The sequence below is a fragment of the Arvicanthis niloticus genome, chromosome 21 (genome assembly GCF_011762505.2).
Source record: "Arvicanthis niloticus isolate mArvNil1 chromosome 21, mArvNil1.pat.X, whole genome shotgun sequence".
NCBI lineage: Eukaryota > Metazoa > Chordata > Mammalia > Rodentia > Muridae > Arvicanthis > Arvicanthis niloticus.
The window spans coordinates 8,813,367-8,833,560 of record NC_047678.1 but is presented as its reverse complement, the minus strand read 5'-3'; the positions used below and the strand labels follow the sequence as shown (position 1 = coordinate 8,833,560).

The 20,194-nt window shown below is 43.0% G+C and overlaps 2 protein-coding genes across 8 annotated transcripts in view; one reads left to right on the top strand and one right to left on the bottom strand.

Annotated features, from left to right (window-relative positions):
* The window catches only part of Cep162 (centrosomal protein 162), a 58,609-nt gene extending 45,944 nt beyond the window's left edge, over positions 1-12,665 (top strand). For 3 of the 4 annotated variants that reach the window (XM_034484458.2, XM_076917878.1, XM_076917879.1), the window contains 4 exons: positions 1,658-1,799; positions 3,465-3,563; positions 10,475-10,609; positions 11,245-12,665. In XM_034484458.2, coding sequence (XP_034340349.1) covers positions 1,658-1,799; positions 3,465-3,563; positions 10,475-10,609; positions 11,245-11,451 — 583 coding nt within the window. In that variant the 3' untranslated portion in view covers positions 11,452-12,665. Of the gene's footprint in view, positions 1-1,657; positions 1,800-3,464; positions 3,564-7,141; positions 7,791-10,474; positions 10,610-11,244 lie in introns of those variants that run through there. The other variant, XR_013105707.1, reaches the window with a different exon arrangement.
* A 4,965-nt stretch (positions 12,666-17,630) lies between these two features.
* The window catches only part of Mrap2 (melanocortin 2 receptor accessory protein 2), a 33,194-nt gene continuing 30,630 nt past the window's right edge, over positions 17,631-20,194 (bottom strand). For all 4 annotated transcript variants that reach the window (XM_034484136.2, XM_076918137.1, XM_034484135.2 and 1 more), the window contains exon 4: positions 17,631-19,270. In XM_034484136.2, coding sequence (XP_034340027.1) covers positions 18,880-19,270 — 391 coding nt within the window. In that variant the 3' untranslated portion in view covers positions 17,631-18,879. The remainder of the gene's footprint in view (positions 19,271-20,194) is intronic.

The following is a 20,194-nucleotide window of genomic DNA, read 5'->3' as shown; positions in this document are numbered from 1 at the left end:
TACTCGTATGCTCTTCCTCCCTGCAGGCTCCCTTCCTTGCCCACTGCTAACTCAATTCCAACTGCCAGTCAGTTTTACCTTCTTTGTTGCTTACAAGATGCTATATGCCTGTAAATGTTCCCACCTGTACCACCTTCCTTTCTGTACTAAACAGTACATCATACTTCCCACCCCATCATCCCTTCTCTCCCAACCATCATGTAGTAGGAGTAGTAAATATTCCTTAAATGTCCTCACAGTCATCTGTCACTGTGTCCTTAAGTAACTCCCAACTTCCTTAAATTTCATTGCCAACTTTCCCTGCCTAGTGGCGCAAATCCCATGGCCACTCTCGTATCAGTCTCTGGGCCTAACTGTGTCTCTTGCTCAGCTGTGTTTGAAGATCTGCTTCCTCCACAAAACCTTTCTTGGCAAATCTCAGAAGATTCTTACTGGAACCCACAACTCCTGCATAAGCATTAATTATCCCCAGCCTTGTAGCTCCCAAAGAGCAGATAGAAGATGGCGTTGCTTTTGCATGCGTTCAGTTACCTGGATTCACTCAAGCAGGATGAGCATGGAAACAGCAGCCATGATACTTATTCATTGATTGACAACAGTTTTGGCGACTGGGTCACCATGGTAGCCACATTCTGAAGCCAGCTTCTCCAGTACTGAATCTAGTTGTTTAAAGGAATTGGGGAGAATGGCATTCTTTTCTAGAATCAATTTGAAATTCAGGTTTGCCATTGAAGGTTTCCTATAGGGAAAGTTGATTAAGTTTTTGTTAGTGTTGTTAGTCTGCTTCTCCAATATGAGAAGTCTGCCTAGGCCCGGATTGGCATTGTTCCTTACGATGACTGGGTTATCATCGGCGCTTTTGGTTTTTATCCTTTTCCTAGAACATTAACTCTACTGCTTCCTTAGAGAAATAGCAAACAAGCAGCTGAGGCTTGTCTGTCATTTCTAAGTTGCCATGTTAGTTTTTAGCAGCAGTGAATTGTCACCTCAGCACTTATTTAACTGCCCTGGGTTGCATGTACTTTGTCAAAGAGACAAATGAATCATCACATATACAATATAAATTAAATAATTCCTTGTCTGAGAATTACCGTAAAATTTTTGTATTCTCACAACATGACACTACCCATGTAGTCATTTGCATGCCCAAATATTTATGAGCTGCCAATAAAAACCATTGAGGATTTTAAAGGGAACTGCTGTGGTTATCCAGATAAGAACCCAAGCAAGAAATCTGAGGGTTCCTGAAATTTGAGTGTACCTTAAAACACATAATGACTAAGCGTTTGCTTGCAGTCCAGGCAGATGAATTGGAATGTAGGAGTCCCTTAGAGACGATGGAGGGGAGAGTGGAAGGCCCAATATTAAACTCCATGTGGGCTCAAGCATGACTTGATCTCATGCTGAACAACAGGTCACAGATCTGCACCCTCAGTGCGGCCTCTGCGTCTCACTTTTCCTAAACCCACTACTCTTAGTCCTAGTAATGCCCACCTGTGAGTGACTGGAGACGCTGGAAGCACCCTGTTGGACACACCCGCTATGCAGCAAACAGTAACTGCCTTTTGCTGCTGCTTCTAGGCTTTGGACAATGTCTGGGCTACCTGAAGTCCATGAGTGAGAGCCACTTTACATGCTGCCTTGTGTTTGTTCATAGGGTCCAGGATGATGCTGCAGCACACATTGCATCCCTCAAAGCATCTCATGAGAGGGAAATAGAGAAACTCCTTTGCCAAAATGCAGTAGAAAATTCCTCTTCCAAAGTAGCCGAACTGAATCGCAAAATCGCAACTCAAGAGGTAATTGATCTTTCTGAGACTTTAATTGTGTATTTTTAAGACTGTTGACAGAATACGATTTAACGTGGAAATGTTCTAACCTCATATTTTTTTCAGGCTGATGATACAAATGAAAAATAATTATTGACTTAATTTTTATACACATAGAAGGAGTTACCATTACTATATATTTAACATTTTGCCTTAAAATTGTGTATGCCCTATAAATAAGTGTTTGTACAGACTGGTCCCTACATTTCTCAGATCTTCCTCTCCAGGGGCCGTCACAGGTGGCTGAGGTATGTCTAGCTGACTAGGACCTTATCACTTGGACTCCACCCCAGGTCCCAGATGACAAGTGGTTACCTCATGCACTCTTCCTGCTTGTTACCGCTCATCATAGGACAATACTGATTCTAGCTAGTGAGGCTCAAGGAATAAAGTCATGAACTGAGACATGAGCTCCAGCCCATAGGCAGCAGAGCTGTCAGCAGCTGGGATAGGCAAACTGGCAAGTCATCAGCATGTCTTGCAGTCGTTGTCCTCCTCGGATGACAGGTGCTTCGAATATCTGAGAAGAGCTGCCAGGTAGCTGCTTTCTGTACTGTTAGGATAAAAATAGAACTTGATACAACACTGTTCTAAACAGTGTCTAAGAAGGGAAACAGAAGCTTGGTGAATGGAGCTAAGTGTTTCTTCAGCTCCTCAGCCTTCCTAAAGGCTTTCATGTTCTTAAGACAGGCGTAAGGGGAGGCTTCGAGAAGTCCGTGTCTTCCTGCCATCTCTCCCACCTGTAACTGCTTCCTGCCTGCCATCTCTCCACCTGTAACTGCTTCCTACCCTTGTAATCACCTCCCCCCCCCCAAAAAAAAAAAAACCTTCATTGATTCATTGGGGAAATTTAAATAAGGACAGGTTACTAAGAATTTTTAAACCACTATAAATCATCAGATGCAAATGTTGTTATACCTTTTGAGAAATGCCTTCATTACAAAGAGGTATATGTTGAAACACTTAGGGGGTGAAATGCAAGGGAGTCCAGACATTTCTCATAATGTAGTGAGACATATTTTAAATGCTTTTCTGAAGTATTTTTCAAAGTAGTACTCCAGGTAGCCCTGGTGTCAGAAGGCAGCTAGCATTGCACCAAGGTTGCAGAGATAGATAGTCTGGGACAGTGAGAGTAGAGTTTAACACCACGGCAACTGACACACATACTGTGTTTTCCTGAGGTGATAGATGTGATACTGCAAAGTACTGAGTTCCATGGAAGTTGGTGCCATCTCCTCACTATGATGGTGAAGGTCTCATACCACAGAGAAGAGAGCAGAGCTGGGCCTCCCCACATTTGTAGAATGTTTGATGGAAGTCTGTTCATTTTTAGTCCACAGATATTATAACTGTTATCTCTAGTTAGTAACCTTTTAATTAAGAAAAAACTAACCTACTTATTAACAAAGTGTAAAGCTAATCCTTACGTTCCCAAAGCTCACACTTTACAGAGGTTCACTTCTAAAGGTTTTCTCAGTCCTGAGTTGCTTTCTTATATGATCTACATGGTATTCAAGGGAGAGTCTTATTAGCCACGTAATTCTCCAACCCTGCTCAGTTTCCAAGATCAGATGAGGTCAGGCACATTCAGAGTTGTGTGGCTGGAGACTAACTCCACTTGTCCTAATTCCCTAGGTTCTTCTAAAACATTTCCAGGGTCAAGTCAGTGAGCTGCAGGGTAAACAGGAATCCCTCGCAGTTTCTCAAGTTCGAGAAGAAATCCTACAGAAACAGGTAAGAAATAGCCAAAATACTGGATTAAATAATCTTCTTAGGAATATCTGTTATATTCATGTTTATGTATAGATTTTTTTCAAACAAATGCACACATTAATATAACCTAGAAGTCTTTGTCACATATAGAAAATTCATTACTAACTTAACATAAAGTCTGCTTTCTAAAATGTAATCAGTTTAGAAATGAAAACTCAAATCTGTTTAATATGATTTACACAGTACAAGCCTCATATGACTTTAGTCTTGTAGCTTTACTATGCATAGTACAGGGTTCCTAAGCAAAAGTGCTGACAAAGCCACCTGCTCAAGATGCAGCCAACGTTCCTTCTCCAAAGGCCTGGGGCATCAAAAACCTGTTACTATGTGGCTGGTGAGAATGTGTTCATGGTGACTTGTTTCAAGTTACTGTGGAAAGTAGGCAGACTCCACACAGACCTACAGATGCAGGCACAGCTATCCCTGGGTGGGACTTTTGCCCACCAACCTAGCAACAAAGACTGAGAAGCCAAAGGCCCCAAAGTAGGCCCAAAGCCAGCACATAGAATGCTGCTTGTCAGTCTATCCCTAGTCCCTCTCATAAACTGCCTGACACAAGCCAACATGTCCCTCTAGTTGGCATAAACCAGTGTTCTAACTAGTCCCAAAAGCCAAGCTATCAGAACATGAGAATAAAAAAGAGAAATGCATCCATTTGTAAAAATTGTTAACTCCCCAGTCCTTTACCCTAACTTGAGTAGCAAGGCTTATAAGACCTGGTGTGACCTCTGCCTGTGTGTGGCAAAAAAAGACAACTAAACCGTGGCCTCTCAGGAGCCACAGCCACATGCCACACACCACAGTTAGCAAAGAAGTTAGCAAAAAGTTTTACATTTTGTTTTCCTTCTGACAATCAGAATTGGTAAAGGAAGAGACAATGAAAGACTTTACCTCCCCCCCATCTGAGAATTTAGCCATGTAGCTCACACCTGTAAGCTTAGCATTTTGGAGACTGAGGCCATCCCAGGCTACATACAGAGGGAGGCCTTGTTTCAAAAAGCCAGAGAGCGAAAGGGATGGGGTGGGGTGGAGTGGGAGGCAGAAAGGGCGGGAAGGCGGGAGGAGAGAGAGGGAGAGAGAGAGAGAGAGAGAGAGAGAGAGAGAGAGAGACAGAGAATTGGCTTTAGTAAGAATTCTTACGTTATAGTGGCTGCTGCCAGCTCTCCTAGGATCCCAGCCACAGGTTCTAGGAAGAGTTGGGTTTCCCAGAAGGCCTTGTCTGAGTCTGTAGAAACTGTCAAGGAAAATAACGTCCATCAGTTCTGTGAGTGCTTAGCTGGCACAGGCTCCTGTAACAACAGATTGATTAGATTCAAGAAAAGCAAACAAGTTGATTGGCACTCACAGCGCTCAGCAAGCAGGAGAAAACTCAGTAGAAGGCGTCTATGCAGTGACTTAGAGTGCTGCCTTCAGTAAGTGAACCTGTGTGGACGGACGCCAAGGGACACAGAAAAGCCACTGGATTTCAAAGGGGGAACAGTAGGAAGGAATAAGTGGAAGACAACTTTCAGAGTGAGGTTTGCGTTCAAACTCACCTAATGTCGTCGTCACTGGGCTGATAGGAGCCACGCTGTTGGCAGTTAAAGGCCTGCCTTAATCACAGTAGGGCCACGGAGAGCTTTTTCTGTTGGCAGTTAAAGGCCTGCCTTAATCAGAATAGGGCCACGGAGAGCTTTTTCTACCTGCCATCTCATGGTTTATGGTGTTATCGTCCACTGAAAAACCTACCAAAAGGCACATGTTAGGATTCGGCTTCCTTCAACACTGAGTCACACTGGGTCATCAGATCAGTATCCTTAGATACAGACTCCTGGAAAACCACCGCTGCTCAGTGGTTGAAGGACCCTTTGATTCTAGTAAGTTTGATGTATGTATGTATGTATGTATGTATGTATGTATGTATGTATGGTATGTATGTATGTATGCTTGTGTTTCATTGCTCAAGAAGCACACAGAACCTTGTTAGCCATAATCATTAAGCTTACAGGATCTCACAGAATTTTAAAACAAGCAATGGCAGGAAATATATGTTTATGTTTGTAGGGCCAAAAAGCAAGGTCAGTTTTAACCAACTTATCTTCCTGTTAATCTGTTTTGTTAATTTATTGACATAGCAATTGTTAGCATTTTGTCTAAGCTCTGCCCCACAGTTACCTGGCCATAGCCAGGTGTGCCTGACTCACTATAAAAGGGGCTGCTGCTTGCCCCCTCCTCTCTCTCTTTTGCCTTCAAGCTCTGTCCTTCCCCCTCTCTCTCCACGTCTCATGGCCCACCTCTTCTCCTCTCCCCGCCCCCCCACCTTCCCCCCTCTCCCCACCTCCCCGCCTTTCTCTGTCTCTACTACCCTCTCAACTCCCCTCCCCGTGGCCTAAATAAACTCTGTTCCATATCGTATCTGTCATGTGGCTGGTCCGTGGGTGGGGGGAGAGGAATGACTCAGCATGGGCCCAAGGAGGCACCCCTTCCCCCATACATGACTACACATCCACCAAACATATTTTCTCTCCTTATCTTTTTATAAAAACACAACAGTGAGGATTAAGACAGTTCTTAGTTTAAGAGTAGCTAAGATATTTGAAAATAGAAAATATTATTTTACTGTTTTCTGCTGTTACAAAAGCATCATGAGGATTGATAATTTATCAAAAAGTATTGTTAGTACAATCATCCAAGAACATCATGGCAATAGCTGATGGAGCCTTTATACTACATATCCTGCTGTAGAAGATAGAAGTGCAGGAAAGGGCCAAGCATACTTTTCTGATAGCTATTTCCAAAATAACTCACCCGCTCCTTCGCTAACAACTTCCGTCCACTCGTGAACTAGGGAGGACACATGGGAAGCTCAGCAGCCGGTGCGTGTTGAAGCCATGTCCTCTAGGACTCCATCCGCTACTGTCTGCTGAGTAGAGCTGTGATATGCTCTGACTGTGGGTACCTGCTGCTGCTTAGGGAGTCCGTTTACTGGGGCTGCTGTAGCATTGCCAAGATCTGAGGCATTCCATCTCAGTTTGAAGGGAAAATGAACTGTTCCCACCTCTGAACTCCAGCAACTATCTACACTGAACTATTGCCGTGATAATCTAGGCCGTGACCGAGCTCAGCTTCTCTGCTTCTCTCAGGAGTCGCAGCCCTGTGAGCTGTTGTATTCTAGTTGCTCAGGGAAAGATTAAATCCCCGTCATTTTGCATAGCCACAGATGAAGGTACATTATACATCCTTAAACAGTGGTCAATTCTATTAGATCTTTTGATAGTTTGTATTTGTAAAAATACTTTGTAAGGACCATCAGAAAACTCTGACTTAGAAGATTTCAAAATATAGTTGAAGCAAATACCCTCAGTGTCCCTGGGAATCTACCTCCCCCACTATTGCCATGATGTTCTTGAGTGATTGTACTAACAATGCTTTTTGATAAATTATCAATCCTCAGGATGCTTTTTCCCCCACTTAGATGTCTGAAAGGGCTTTTCTATAGACGGCATGTTTGTCCAAGCCTCTGGACCTGACAACATTCCTATCCGTGTCCCATTTACTAGGAATGTGACTACCAGCATAAGTGCCAAGCCCACCAGCACTCTTTCCCTGTGACTTAAGAACATCCCATCCATGTTGGGCAGCTCAGGACCATAAATAGCACAGACACAGCCCTCATAGCCCTGAATCTCCAGTGAGACTATGGAGGTGCTCATGGGGAATGCTGGCACAGTCACTGCCCAGGAGATCGCAGAGACCGCACTGTAAGATCATCTACAACAGAATCCAGATCATCTGCCCTGACACCCTGTATCACAGCTAACTGGAAGAAAAAGAAGAAACTCCTATAAAAGCTACTCCCAAAAAATGGGAAGACAACTACATTGGGTTCAGTGGCACCAATACCAGAACAGAAGAGACATTAAATGGAGTATCTCTAAAGAAACATAATTTTTCAGAATTCCCATTTTGAAAGAAACATTAAATGCCTGAAAAATAATTCAAACTAATGATCGTAAGGGAATTCATGCAAGAGAATATAGGAAACTAGAACAAGAAATGAGAACAATTCCAAATATGAATGAAACTTTCAATGATGAAATAAGAGACTGTAAATGAAAGAAGAGATAGTCTGTGAAGCCAGTGGGACACCATTACGTGAACCAAGGTTTGCATGGTGGGAGTTGCAGAAGAAGAGACACGACATTAAAAGTGTGTTTGATAAAATACTCAACTGTTTCCCAAATATTCTAAGAGATCAAAGGATCCCCCCACCCCCAGCCAACTAGATTCGGCAACAACAACAAAGACCTTCACTGGGGCATGTTACAATCAATCTATTAAAAGTAAAGACGGAAAATTCTAAAATTGTCAGTTCTCCAAGACAAAAGCATCAAATTACCAGGACTTAAAAGAAATTCCAGTAGATAGAAATATTTCTGGTGGTCGATAATTCTGGAGAATTCTTTTAAAAAAGAAAAATCTGTTATAAGTGATTTAAAAGAATTCAGTAAAATTGCAGCATATAAAAATCAACATACAGGGTCTAAAGAGGTGACTTAGCAGTTAAGAGCACTGGCTGTTATTCTAGACCTGAGTTTAAATCCCAGCAACCACATGGTGTGGCTCACAACAGTCTGTACCTCCACCTCCAGTGACACAGTCTTCAGTAAGCACCTCTGACTGGAGTAGAGTAACTATTAATTATTAATATAGCTGAGACTTTGGTTGACATTATTTTATAGCTACTGAGCATAGGCTAAATATTCAGTATATGCTAATATTAGATGTTAGAAATTAGAAGGTATAAAAATCACCTATATCCCCAGTGCCCCAAATACATTTGGTTACCCCCTTTCCTATTCCTACAGGTGTACAAACAGTGTGGATGTGCAGTCATTTCTGTGTGGATGAATGTGATTTTTACATTTCAAAGCCTGTCTTTACCTACGAGTATATTTAGATAGATTTCTCTGTCGGCACAGCTCCATTCGCTGCTTCTTACACCAGTAGACAGACTGACAATAGTAGGAACAAGTATGCATTGTCTGGTCTGAACGAACCGTGCTAAGAACATGGGTTAATTCACTTGATGCTAATCATAACCAAGGTGTGAATACTGGTTTTTTCCCATTATAAAGATGAAATTTATGCCAAGAAAATGAAATAACTTTACCATCATTACTAGCCAGCATACAGAAAGAAATGCTAGCACTGAACCCATCAGTAGTAGAAAAATCAAGGTTCTAGAATTCCTGAGGACAAAAGACAGTCTCTTGTGGACCTTACTTTTGTGGCTCAGACAGGAAATGGGTACAAATGTAATAAGCTGAGGCTGCTGTCTCAAAGACTAGCACTAACGCGCTGTGGGTTGTCTGTCAACTTCTTTAAGATTCCAGTCAGTGGCATCTGCTGTAGGAATCCTACCACGCACCAATGAGGAGTTCTCCCCAGCCTGCAGATCTTTGTCCTCCTCAGAATTCTCATTTAGTTTTGGCCTCCAAAGACCAGGTGCGGGCTACAGGTGTTGTATTGCATAAGACTTAGGATGAAAAGTCATTTTCCAGCCATAATAAGTTGGCAAGGAACTAGGGATATAGCTCAGAGGTAAAGTGGTCACACTGGGATACATGAGGCCCCAACACACTCCCAAAAACAAGTTTACAAAATTGAAATATTTGACCATGCATTCTGTATGTATTCCATCAGCTTTTTGCTCAGTCATCATGCCTGCAGTTTTTTCCTGAATAATTTTTAGTAGTCATTGTATAGTGTATACCATGTATGTACCCAGCCTGAGCCCCTCCCTCAGCTTTCTGTAGACACCATGGTTCAGGACCACCTGTTTCTATGATGACTGTGACACCATCAGGGTGTCTCTCGTCTAAGATATTTAGATTGCCTCTGATTGATATGCATTTGTGCTCACTCTTTTCCCTATTAATTTAGGGAAGATAGAGGAAGTGGTATTGTTCCTATTAGATAATAGGTATTTTATGTAAAACGTGATTTGAATGTGTCAGTTTATCCATCTTCCTTTTCCTGTTATTCCCTTTGCTATAGCAACTAGCGAAACCAGATATCTGATAGAACTTCCTACTATATGATAGGAAAATGCAGTTAATTGCTTCACTATAAAATCTCTCAAACCCCCTCCATTTTATTCCTAGTTCTAAAAAAATAGCTTCATTTTCTCTGTGGTGAGAAAATACAAGTGCTGCAATGACTAACTCCATGAAAGCAAGGACTGTGTCTTTGTCTATGCATCCTGGGGTCCTGAAGGAGCAGTTAGCTAACACAACACACACATATCCTGGGGTCCTGAAAGAACAGTCAACCAACACACACACCTATACACACACATACATATACTGGGGTCCTGAAAGAACAGTCAATCAACACATGCACACATGCACACACTGACACCACCTCCACACCATCCCTGCTTCATTTTCTTCTGACAAGCAGATCTTTATCTGTGGCACAAATTACCAACATTATAAAGTGATATAAGGGGGTCATCAGAGAATTAGAAATAAAATCACCAAGTTCTTTCTGTGTGTTGAACATTGCAGTGCTGCCTGACAGCACAGTACTTTTAACCATAAAGCAGTTACTAGCACATTAAAGCTGAAGAAAGCACCCAGCTCACTTGAACCCCATAACAGTAATGGGAGGAAAGTTGACCACATCTGGACCCAATTAGAATGGAAGGTCAGCTTAGCTAGAATTACCCTTTACTTCATGGATATGAGAATGGAAGCTATTAATTTCTAGATGAATCCAAGGTGCCACTTGAAATATCTTCTACAAATATTCTTGATTTTCGAGATTATCCATTTGAAAATAATTGTTTCCTTATGATTGTGGTTTTTCAATTTCTACTTCAATTTTAGATTACAAAACTCTTAGAAGAACTGAAAGAAGCCAAAGAAAACCACACACCAGAGATGAAGCATTTCATGAGCTTAGAAAGGAAGATCAAGCAGATGGAGATGAGGCACAGGCAGAGAGAGCAGGAGCTCCAGCAGGTAAAGCAGGGGTGTGTGTGTGCATGCCTGTGTGCGCTACTGCAGCGCCATTGCAGCGCCTGTGGGTAAAGCAGGGGTGCGTGCATATGCTACCGCAGCGCCTGCTGAGCCATGGCTTTTACATCCCTACCAAAAGCTTCCTCGGGTGTTTCCATTGTCTTTTTTTTTTTTTAATTTATGTATTTTATGTATATGGATGTTTTGTCTTCATGTATGTCTGCACTCTAGGAGAAACATCAGATCCCATGGGACTACAGTTATTATAAATGTGCTGGGACTGGAACTCAGGACCAACAGCCTCATTATCTTCTTAAGAAGGCACTAATCCTGTCAGCTCAGGGCCCCAGCAACACAACAACCTAATTTAACTTATTTCCTCACTCCAAATACAGCCACACCACGGGTTATTGCTACAGCATGTGGTCTTGAGAGATGATGGGACATTCAACTCGTAACAGAGAGTGAGAGATTTACATAAACCTTTGGAGACAAAAAAATACATTAAGCGTCATGGTTGGTCTGAGTTTCCCCGAGGCCCTGAGTATACTAGTTAGTATTGTCGTACTTTAACACTGTTAAATGTCCCTCGTTTCCACTATGACTTGGAACGTTAATGTTGATCTTCATATTTTCAGATAATACAGCAAACACGCCAAGTAGTAGAAACTGAGCAAAACAAGGAAGTTGAGAAATGGAAAAGACTCGCGCAGTTAAAGAATCGGGAGCTGGACAAGTTCCGGACGGAGCTGGACTCCATTCTAGATGTTCTGCGGGAGCTGCACCGGCAGGGGGTTGTGCTCCCCGTTGCTCTTGCCGGGGAAGAAAACACAGCAGAGTTTTAGTCGGACCTTGGATCTGAGTGACCTCATTGGAAGACAGATGAAAACATGCCGCTGTCGGGACAGCCGCCACTCAGCCACGTGTGACCACCACAACATGTCAGAATAAACTGCCATGAGCCAACAAGGAAAGAACATACATCTTGATTTATCTTACTGAAGCCATTAAACATTTGAGATGACTTACGAGCAGGTTCCATAATGTCAGAAGACCATGACAAGTTTACTGTGACAGGGCTTGCTCCCAGCCACAGTGGGTGGCAGGTACACATTCTCAGCCACAGTGTATAGATTAAATGACTTCCCATTTTCTCTGACAGAAAGTCAGCTTTCTCATTAAACAGTCGAATGAGAGCCTCGTGCTAGGAGCAGTGTCGTCAGCTGAGCTGTAGAGTGTCCTCAGGAATTTACATGGCAGTTGTAACCTCTGCACAGGGAAACAGCAGGTTCTCCAGGGCCTTCTGCACCTGATACAAAGTGACAAGTAATGGCACAGTTTGATGTGTCCATTACTGGAGGGCAGGTCTGGTACATGACAATCAGAATCTTTGGCAGCTCTTAAATATATAAACAATATATGAAGTTTTTCCTTTTCTGTTGAAAAAGAAATATGTCTATTAGAAAAAATAAAAATGTGCTTAAAAATAGCTATTTTATAATCCCATTTGTAAAAGTATATCAGACGTGTATGATTTCTATAAATGAAAGCTGCTGCCAGTTTGTCTTCATGTGTCTCTCCGGAGATTGAGCTGTCACAGACACGCGTGGTGTCTTACTGGCTGCTCCTGGGGATCTGTGTGGACGGAAGAGGTGGCTGATGTGTCCGGGCCTGAGCGCCACACCGCATGGCAAGAGCTGCACAGGAAATGTAATTTCTACTCAGGTTAAAATGTAAGCGAGACTGTGAACTGAGTGTATTTTACAATTGTGGCACATCTTAATTTAGACTACATTCCAGCTGGCGGAGCCCGTAAATGCAGTCCTGAAATAGTACTTGCAATGTAGAATATTTCATAAGGGATGGGTGAGCACGTCTCAGTGAACTCAGGAACAACGGCTGTGAGGCAGATCACCTGGTAAATAGAAGAAGGGCAGTTGTCTTAATGCCAACATTTATGATGTATTTTCTTTCTGAGAGGGGAGTAAAAAGCATTATCATTTTCAATTTTTTTATGTACAACATTTCAAAGTTGTAATACAGATTATTTATTTTACTATTTAGGTGTTCTGTGTCTATCAGTATACTTGCTCTGCAGCCATAGTTTCCACTTCCTTGTGTCCTTTGACTGAGTCTATATATGAGCCATTATAAGAACAAATCTGGTTCTAAAACACAAGGGAAACTTACAGAGAAGGTCAGTGGGGACCAGGTGAAGCCAAGTCTAAATGCATTATTTCTGTGTCTGTGCATGGGTGTCCTGCACAAACATTTTGAGGAATAGGGATTAGTATATCCTGGAGCTGTTGCAATCATGCTGGCATCATCTGCCTTAAACATTCTAGCCTTGTGCGCCGGGGTCAGCTGTTTAGAGAGGGTGGTGTGGCCTAGCACAGATGTCTCTTAATGAGGGGACGGGGTTCAAAGGGCCCAGTGTGCTTCCTGTGTGGTCCTTAAAAGTCTTAATTCTCTTGCTGGGTGGAGGCATCCGAGCTTTATTGATGCAGATGTGTTTGGAGACTGAGATGGCCTAAGAGGGTGACGGACTAGTGACAAGCACGAAACACGGTTTTCTAGTAACAGTAATAGGACAGGGGTGCTGCTTGGGGAGGAATGTGACCCTACAGTTTGGGATGACATGGAGTGAAGACTGTGGTGGAGCCGCTAGATCCCAGTGAGTTCTTCCTTTTTGACAGTACAGGGAATCTGGCCCAGAACGCCTCTATGCCAGGCAACTTCCCTTTTTTTGTTTTGAGACAGTCTTGCTGCATGACCCAGGTTTAACTCAAACTTAAATCCTCCTGCCTTGGTCTCCTTAGTGCTATGGCTATGTATCACCCAAGTGACCTTCTGAAGAGCACTTGGTGGGAGTGGTGGTGGCATTGAGACAGGTTCTCATCAAGTCCAGTGCTGCTGTTTGAACACAGGGCTTTGTGCGTGGTAGACAAGCACTCTTGTTGACTGAGCTACATCCCTAACTTTCTGAGCTCTTTATTTGAAAGCAGGTCAGCCAGGACAGCCTTTCAGGGGATTAACTAATGGGGTTAGCTTTGCATTACAGAAATATTAATGGCCTCTCCTAGGTGAGGTCTCCCAGGTAAGGCAGGTGATGAGCCAGATGGTGCTCCTTTAGCTTGAGGCAGAGAGCCACCAACTCTGGGATTCTCCACCTGCAACTGGGATTTTAGTCCCAGAAAACTAGTAATATCCCTAGCAGTTCATGATGTCGCGTCTCCATTCAGGGCCTGAGAAACGATCCAGATCCCCTTCTTCTGACCAAAAGTAATATTGACAGGGCATGTTAGAAAGAATTCAAGAAAAATGTATATGAATGTGTAAGAATAGTGAAGTTCTGCCAGGAAGAGCCTTCTACTGGGCCTCAGCAGAGCCCTTGTTGCCTCCACTGTCCTTCTGTATGGTATTTTAAGTTTTAAGAAGGGGGCATTGTAATTATTCTCTGCCCTTTCGTATTACAAGTTATAATAAGAAGCAATTATAGTCCTTGCCTTGCCCTTAGCCTATCACCTGCAAAACTGGAGTGTCAGGAGCATGGAAGATAGGCACTTGATTAGGTCATCCTGGATGACCGTCGGGCCTAATAGTTTCTTGACTCTAATAGTTTCACGACTCTTAAGAGAAAACTTATTGCAAAAGTGCCCCAGAAGTAAGTGGCTTCAAGGCAACGACTACTCTGCCATAGCAGTTTATACAATTGAACTAAGCGTTCTCTATATGAGATTTGGGTTTTTTGAAACAGCATCTTGCTGGGGGATCCAAGATGACCTTGAACTCCTGGAGTTTCTCCCATCTTAGCCCCCCAAGTGCCGCCATTACAGGCATGCCATTGTGGATTTAAAATCTAAGTGCTATGGGTTTTTCAGACCATGAAGTGAGATTGTATTTAGGACAAAGTTCTGCGGGTGCTTTTCTCTTCTGACACATGATAAGGCAGCCTGTAAGTAGTCATGATGCTTTTCTGAGGATTAGCAGCGTGTTACAAATAGGCTTCTCATTATCTCCCCAGAAGTAGTCAGAGTAGAAAGGAAGACAAAAGAGAAGCATTCATACGTGAGCTCGGCTTCATGCTCACAGGAGAAATCATCACCAGGGGAGTATCACAGAGCAAGGTGAGAAGGCTGGTTCTCGCATGCAGTGATATAATCTCGTGTGGCTGTAGTCAGTATAAATAGTTTAAGCGCCACAAAAAGCAGCCTCAACACATTCCCATGCTACACATCACGGGGAAAGATGACCAAAATTCCAACCAACAGCAGGCTTCCAAGGACGGGCACACCAGCAGCTGCTCCCAAAGGAGGCACAAAACAGGGCTAGGAAGAAATACAGTAACTCAGAGGCAGGAACCAATACTCTTGTAGCCAAATGCTATTGATATTGTTATGGATCAGATTCCTCCAAGAGTACAGAGAGGAGAGGGGATGGCCCTGCACACATCATCACAAGCTGGTTAGAGTTTGGGTTCTTAACAAATAATTGTCCCATTATTCCTGAGATTTCAGTAGCAGCAATAAAGTCCGAGAAGTTGAATAATGAATGTTAAGTGACCCTAACATGCAGGAAATTGAAGTTAGGTCCGGTTCTTCCAGCCCCATGCTCCAAGAAATAAGACTCAGATTCCAAATATATTTACCAATACTTTGGCCTGCTAGCTAGGCTTCACTCTGACTAGCTCATACCGTAGATGACCCATTTATGTTACCCTACTTTCTACCGCATGGCTGGTTACCTGTGCTCAGGTTCCATGCCTCCGTCTCTTCACATCTCCAGCAGAGCTTGGCTCTATGCTCTTTTTCCTCCCAGATGTCCTACCTTCCATTTCCTGTCTAAACCATAGACCATAGGCTTTTTAATTGACAGGTGATGCATCCAAACAACACACAGGCTATTCTGCTTATGCAGGCTGCCAGAAAACTGCCTGTCTTGGATAAGCCAAAATGGAAAAGAGACAAGGTAACTCTTCATATAAAAACAGACTGGCAAATACTCGTCTAGTGTCACATTCACCCATTGAAGGACAAAGGAGCGGTCCAAAAGTAGAGTTTTAGGCTTAGAATATAGAGTTTAGTGCCGTGCTACCATGAATGTGACCAGTCTTGTCTCATCTTGGAAGGTTGGCATCAGGCTAATTCTTAGGTGAAAAGGCATACCACTACAAGCTACAGCCTTGAAGCCTGCTGGAGTTGCCGCCCTTGAGTTTTGAAATTTACTGATCCCTGTGACCCATGAACAGGAATTTTATACCCTGCATCTTAGACTTGTAATACCAAGGGGGAAAAAAAAAAGTTTTCTAGTTTTACAGGTCTGTAGACAGGACTTTCCCCAAGACTCACTAACATCTGACTTAGATGGTTAAATAATGACAGTATGCAGCTTGGAGTTGATACTGTAATGGATTGCAACTCTAGCATTTTGAGATAACTATATTTTACATGGAGGATGAGCTGGGCCAAAGAAGACAGGGATGGAAGGCTGCTAGCTCTCAATATGTCCATATCTCATCTCTGGAAACTAGTTCTATGTTATCTTTCATGACAAAGGGGACTTTGGCAGATGAGATCAAGAAGAGACTTGAAATGAGTTCTCCTCGGTAATCCAGTGTAACCACCAGAGTCCTGGTAAGAAGGACACAGGGCAGTCAGAGGCAGAAAGCAAAAGAAGATGTCACAGTGACATGAAGTCATGATCCAAAGATTGAGCTACCTATGCAAACTGATAAAGGCAAGAAAATAGATTTTTCCAGAGCCTCCCTATGTTAGCTTTCTCTGAAAGAAATTAAGGAAAAGTAGATTTGAGCTTATGGTTTTAGAGACCTTGAATCCATGGTCCATCCTTTCTGGGTCTGTGGCAATACATCACAACAGCAAGAGTGTCTGGTGAAGGAGACTGCCCACCTTATGCTGGCCAGGGAAGAGAAGGTCCAGCAACAAGACCCAACTTTCCAAAACATGCCAACAACTAGAGGTAGCGTGCTCTACCTCTATGTTTGCATCACTTTTGTTAGTTCATTAAAAGTAGGAACCCATTAACTAATCCATACTGAGCTCATAGCCCTTTATGATCCAATCACAGATTAGTTTCTTCTGGGATTCTTCCCACCTCTGGTCATCACTATGCTGGGGACCAAGTCCTCAACCCATGAGCCCATGGAGGACACTGCACATACAAACCAGAACTTTTCTAGATGGAACACAGACACATTAATTTTAGCTATCTGGGACTGGTTTTAGACTTGTGTGCTAGGATGATAAGAAAATACGTTCATGTTGTTTAAAGACATGGTCTGCCCTAATATAACAGCAATAGAAAATTAACTGAGAACTAACATCCCTGTGATGCACCTGTAGCCTGATGAGCTGAATACAAGTTCTTGGTCTTGCTCAGAGATCTTGTGTTTTCAGGGACTGAAAGAGCCTAGCCTCTTCGTTTGTAAGGTTGTAAATTATTAGTTTTTTCATGGTTCTTAATATTTAGTACTTAAAATTATGATACACTCAGAGACATTCTTCCTTCTGTTTAGAACTCCAAGTCCTCTTCTGGCTAATTAACTTTACAATATGGTATCTCTTGAATAGCTTTCATCCATAATTAAGAAGTAGCCCATGATTTATATTTATATATAAATGTATATTTATATAGAATTGAAAGAATTATGTTAATACTCATACAGGTTAGTAAGATCAATCTCGTTGCATTGTGTAAAAATATACATGAAGGTAGCATGCCTCTAGCTGTAAGAATTCGTTAAAATGGCTTCATACTATACTAAGTAGTTCATGTTTGTTCTGCTACTTCATGTTAGTCTCTTAAAGTATCATACTTTCTTTCGAAGACATTATGGGAAAGGGGTTTCCTTGGGTAGCCTTGTTCCCAAATGAAGGCCTGTACGGGTCTGAGTCGAGGATCCCCGAGACACTATTAGCATACACACATTCTCAGAAATCAGGAGACGTTTTAGGCACAGTGTAGGATAGCTTTTCAGAGAAATAAAAACTTGCCGTTGTGAAAATCAAACCAGAAAAAAAATTCCTGTGCAATCAAATGCATTTATTTTGCAACTTAAGCAAGACAAATGGTGAACAAATTCATAAAGAAGATGCCACCTGGAGATTAGCAGCTGCCCATGCATACAACTCTCTGTGTGCAAGACGGGGTTGCTCCTGACACCAGCAAAGGGTTGCTTCCTTTGTGGAATGAACATCACGTTGCTTACACTAACATCAGCACAGTCCTGAACATCTGCTACTGTGGCACAAACAACCCACTGACTCTCTCAGCTCCAAGCCAGGCAGCCGACACCTACACATCTGCCAGGCAGATCATGGCAAGTAGTATCTTCTTGTTCTGAAGCCGAATAGTTCAGAAGTGTGCATGCAGGGATGCAAACACAGGGACACCCAGCAGGGACCCACATCAGCCAGATGACAATCTGCCCTACGATTTTTTTGAGAGCACAAATGCTTATGAAACATTTAGGATGGTACTCACTGGGGTCAAAGCCATCCCAGTTTAAAGCCGGGGTGGGTGGAGTTCTTCACATGAATTGCTGCAGCATAACTGAGAAATACTGTCCACAGTGCGTGTGCATTTCCTGGTAAAGGTTCCCTAACTCAAGTGAGACTCAATGAAGGGCTGAGCAAAGGGAGGGTACCAAGACCTGGAGAAGCTGCCATGAAAGCCAGAATGCCATGTTCTATTTACTACTGCTTATGTGTTTCTTAGCTTGTCTCAGATGCTAAGTCTGGAAGTCACAAAATTTTAGAGCTGGGATAGGCCATCTACTCCAGATAGGCCACCTTACCTGTAAAACCACAGCAGGCCAGAGAGGCAAAGCAGCTTGTTATAGGCAGAGAATGGTAGGAAAGGGCTAGATCAGACTGCAGTGACCTAACCCTCATCCAGGAGGGAGCTCAATTGCATACGTGGCTAATTGTTTCAATAAAGAAGCTTTAATACTGTCGATGACAAGAAAAAAAATCATCCCCCCAAATCAAAATGGTGCCTTCCATCTCCAAATTCTGCCCCTCTCTCACTACATCCCAGTCTTAGCCTAGACCTTAAACTTTAAGCATCATCCTCTCCCCCATCACCTCCTCTCTCTCTCTCTCTCTCTCTCTCTCTCTCTCTCTCTCTCTCTCTCTCTCTCTCTCACACACACACACACACACACACACACACACACACAAGTGTAGGTAGCATGTGGTTTCTTGCTGTACAGAGACAGAATACATCTTTAGGAAGGCACCCACAAGTGTCTCTCAGCCCAGGTCTATACGTGAAGATTGGGAAACTGGCTTATTTTCTAGAAGAACAGGTGGTTCTGAAATCAGAAGATCATCCTCCCCAAAGGAGTTCTGGTCTGTGTTCACCAAGTTGGGGATGTCAAACTGCATAAACCTGGTTAGCTCCTCCTCGGGCCTCCCACTGCTTCTGATGGCTTCCTGGAGGTGGACTTCACTGTCGATGGCTGTTGTTTGGTGACAAACTTTAACCTTGTCCAGGTGTTCCACTTCGTTGATGTAACAGTGGAACAGAGATCTGGACTCTTCATTGCCCTGACGAGAAAACACCTTGTCTGACTCCAGGGGCTTCCCAAAGTCTGACACAAAGCTGTTCATTCGGAATCTCTTCTCTGAGGACTCTGCATTGCTGTAAAGAAAAGAAGGAGAGGTCACAGATCTGTTGCTCACCTGCCTACAGCTTCATGCTGTCCTGCATGGAGGCCAGGCCAGAAGAGTCCCAGGAAGCACCTACTGGGTGTCTCTTATGTGATGCAGACCAGCAGTGAGGTACATCACTTCTCAATACAGGGTCTCCAAGGCAAAAATCCTCCAGATAAAAGCCCCTAGATTTTCCTGAGGGCAGATAGGGCACAGAACCCCCAGCACCCTGTAAGCACGCCAGTGATTCTTAGATCTCCTGGACTGAAATCAGTTTTTAGTCTTTATTTCACACTTATGCATATGTGGTTTGTGTGTGTGAATGTGTGTGCAGGTGTATGTGGAGCCCAGAAATCCACACTCAATGTCTTTTCAATAGTTTTTTTTTCCATTTTTGCTTCATTTTATTTTTTTTATGACACAGGATCTTTCACTGAATCTGGAACTCACTGGTTCATCTTAAGATTTGCTGTCTAGAAAGAACCAGGGAATCCTCCTGTCTCCACCTTCTTCATATTGGGATTACAGTCACATGCTATACACTAGTTTTTATGTGAGTTTCCGGGATCCAAAATTCAGGTCCTTAAACTTGCATGGCTATCGCTTTAGCAAGTAGACCATCCCCCAGCCTTGCATCAAAGTCAATCGAGGTGCCTCTGAAGGTTCAGGGTCCTAGAATCTCTGGAGATAAACTCAGTAATCAGCATTTTCATAGAATCCCCAACAACCACTGCTACAGTGATGTTCACTAACACAAGCCTATCATACAGCACAGTGCTACAGCCCTGTCAGTATTTGCCAAGTTGCTTCTTTCCTCTGCCCCCCGCCCCGTGTCTGCAAGAAACCTTCTACAACACCTTTGATCTGGTCTAGGCGCTCTGCAGGGACCCTGTGAGCTTTTCTCCATTTATCT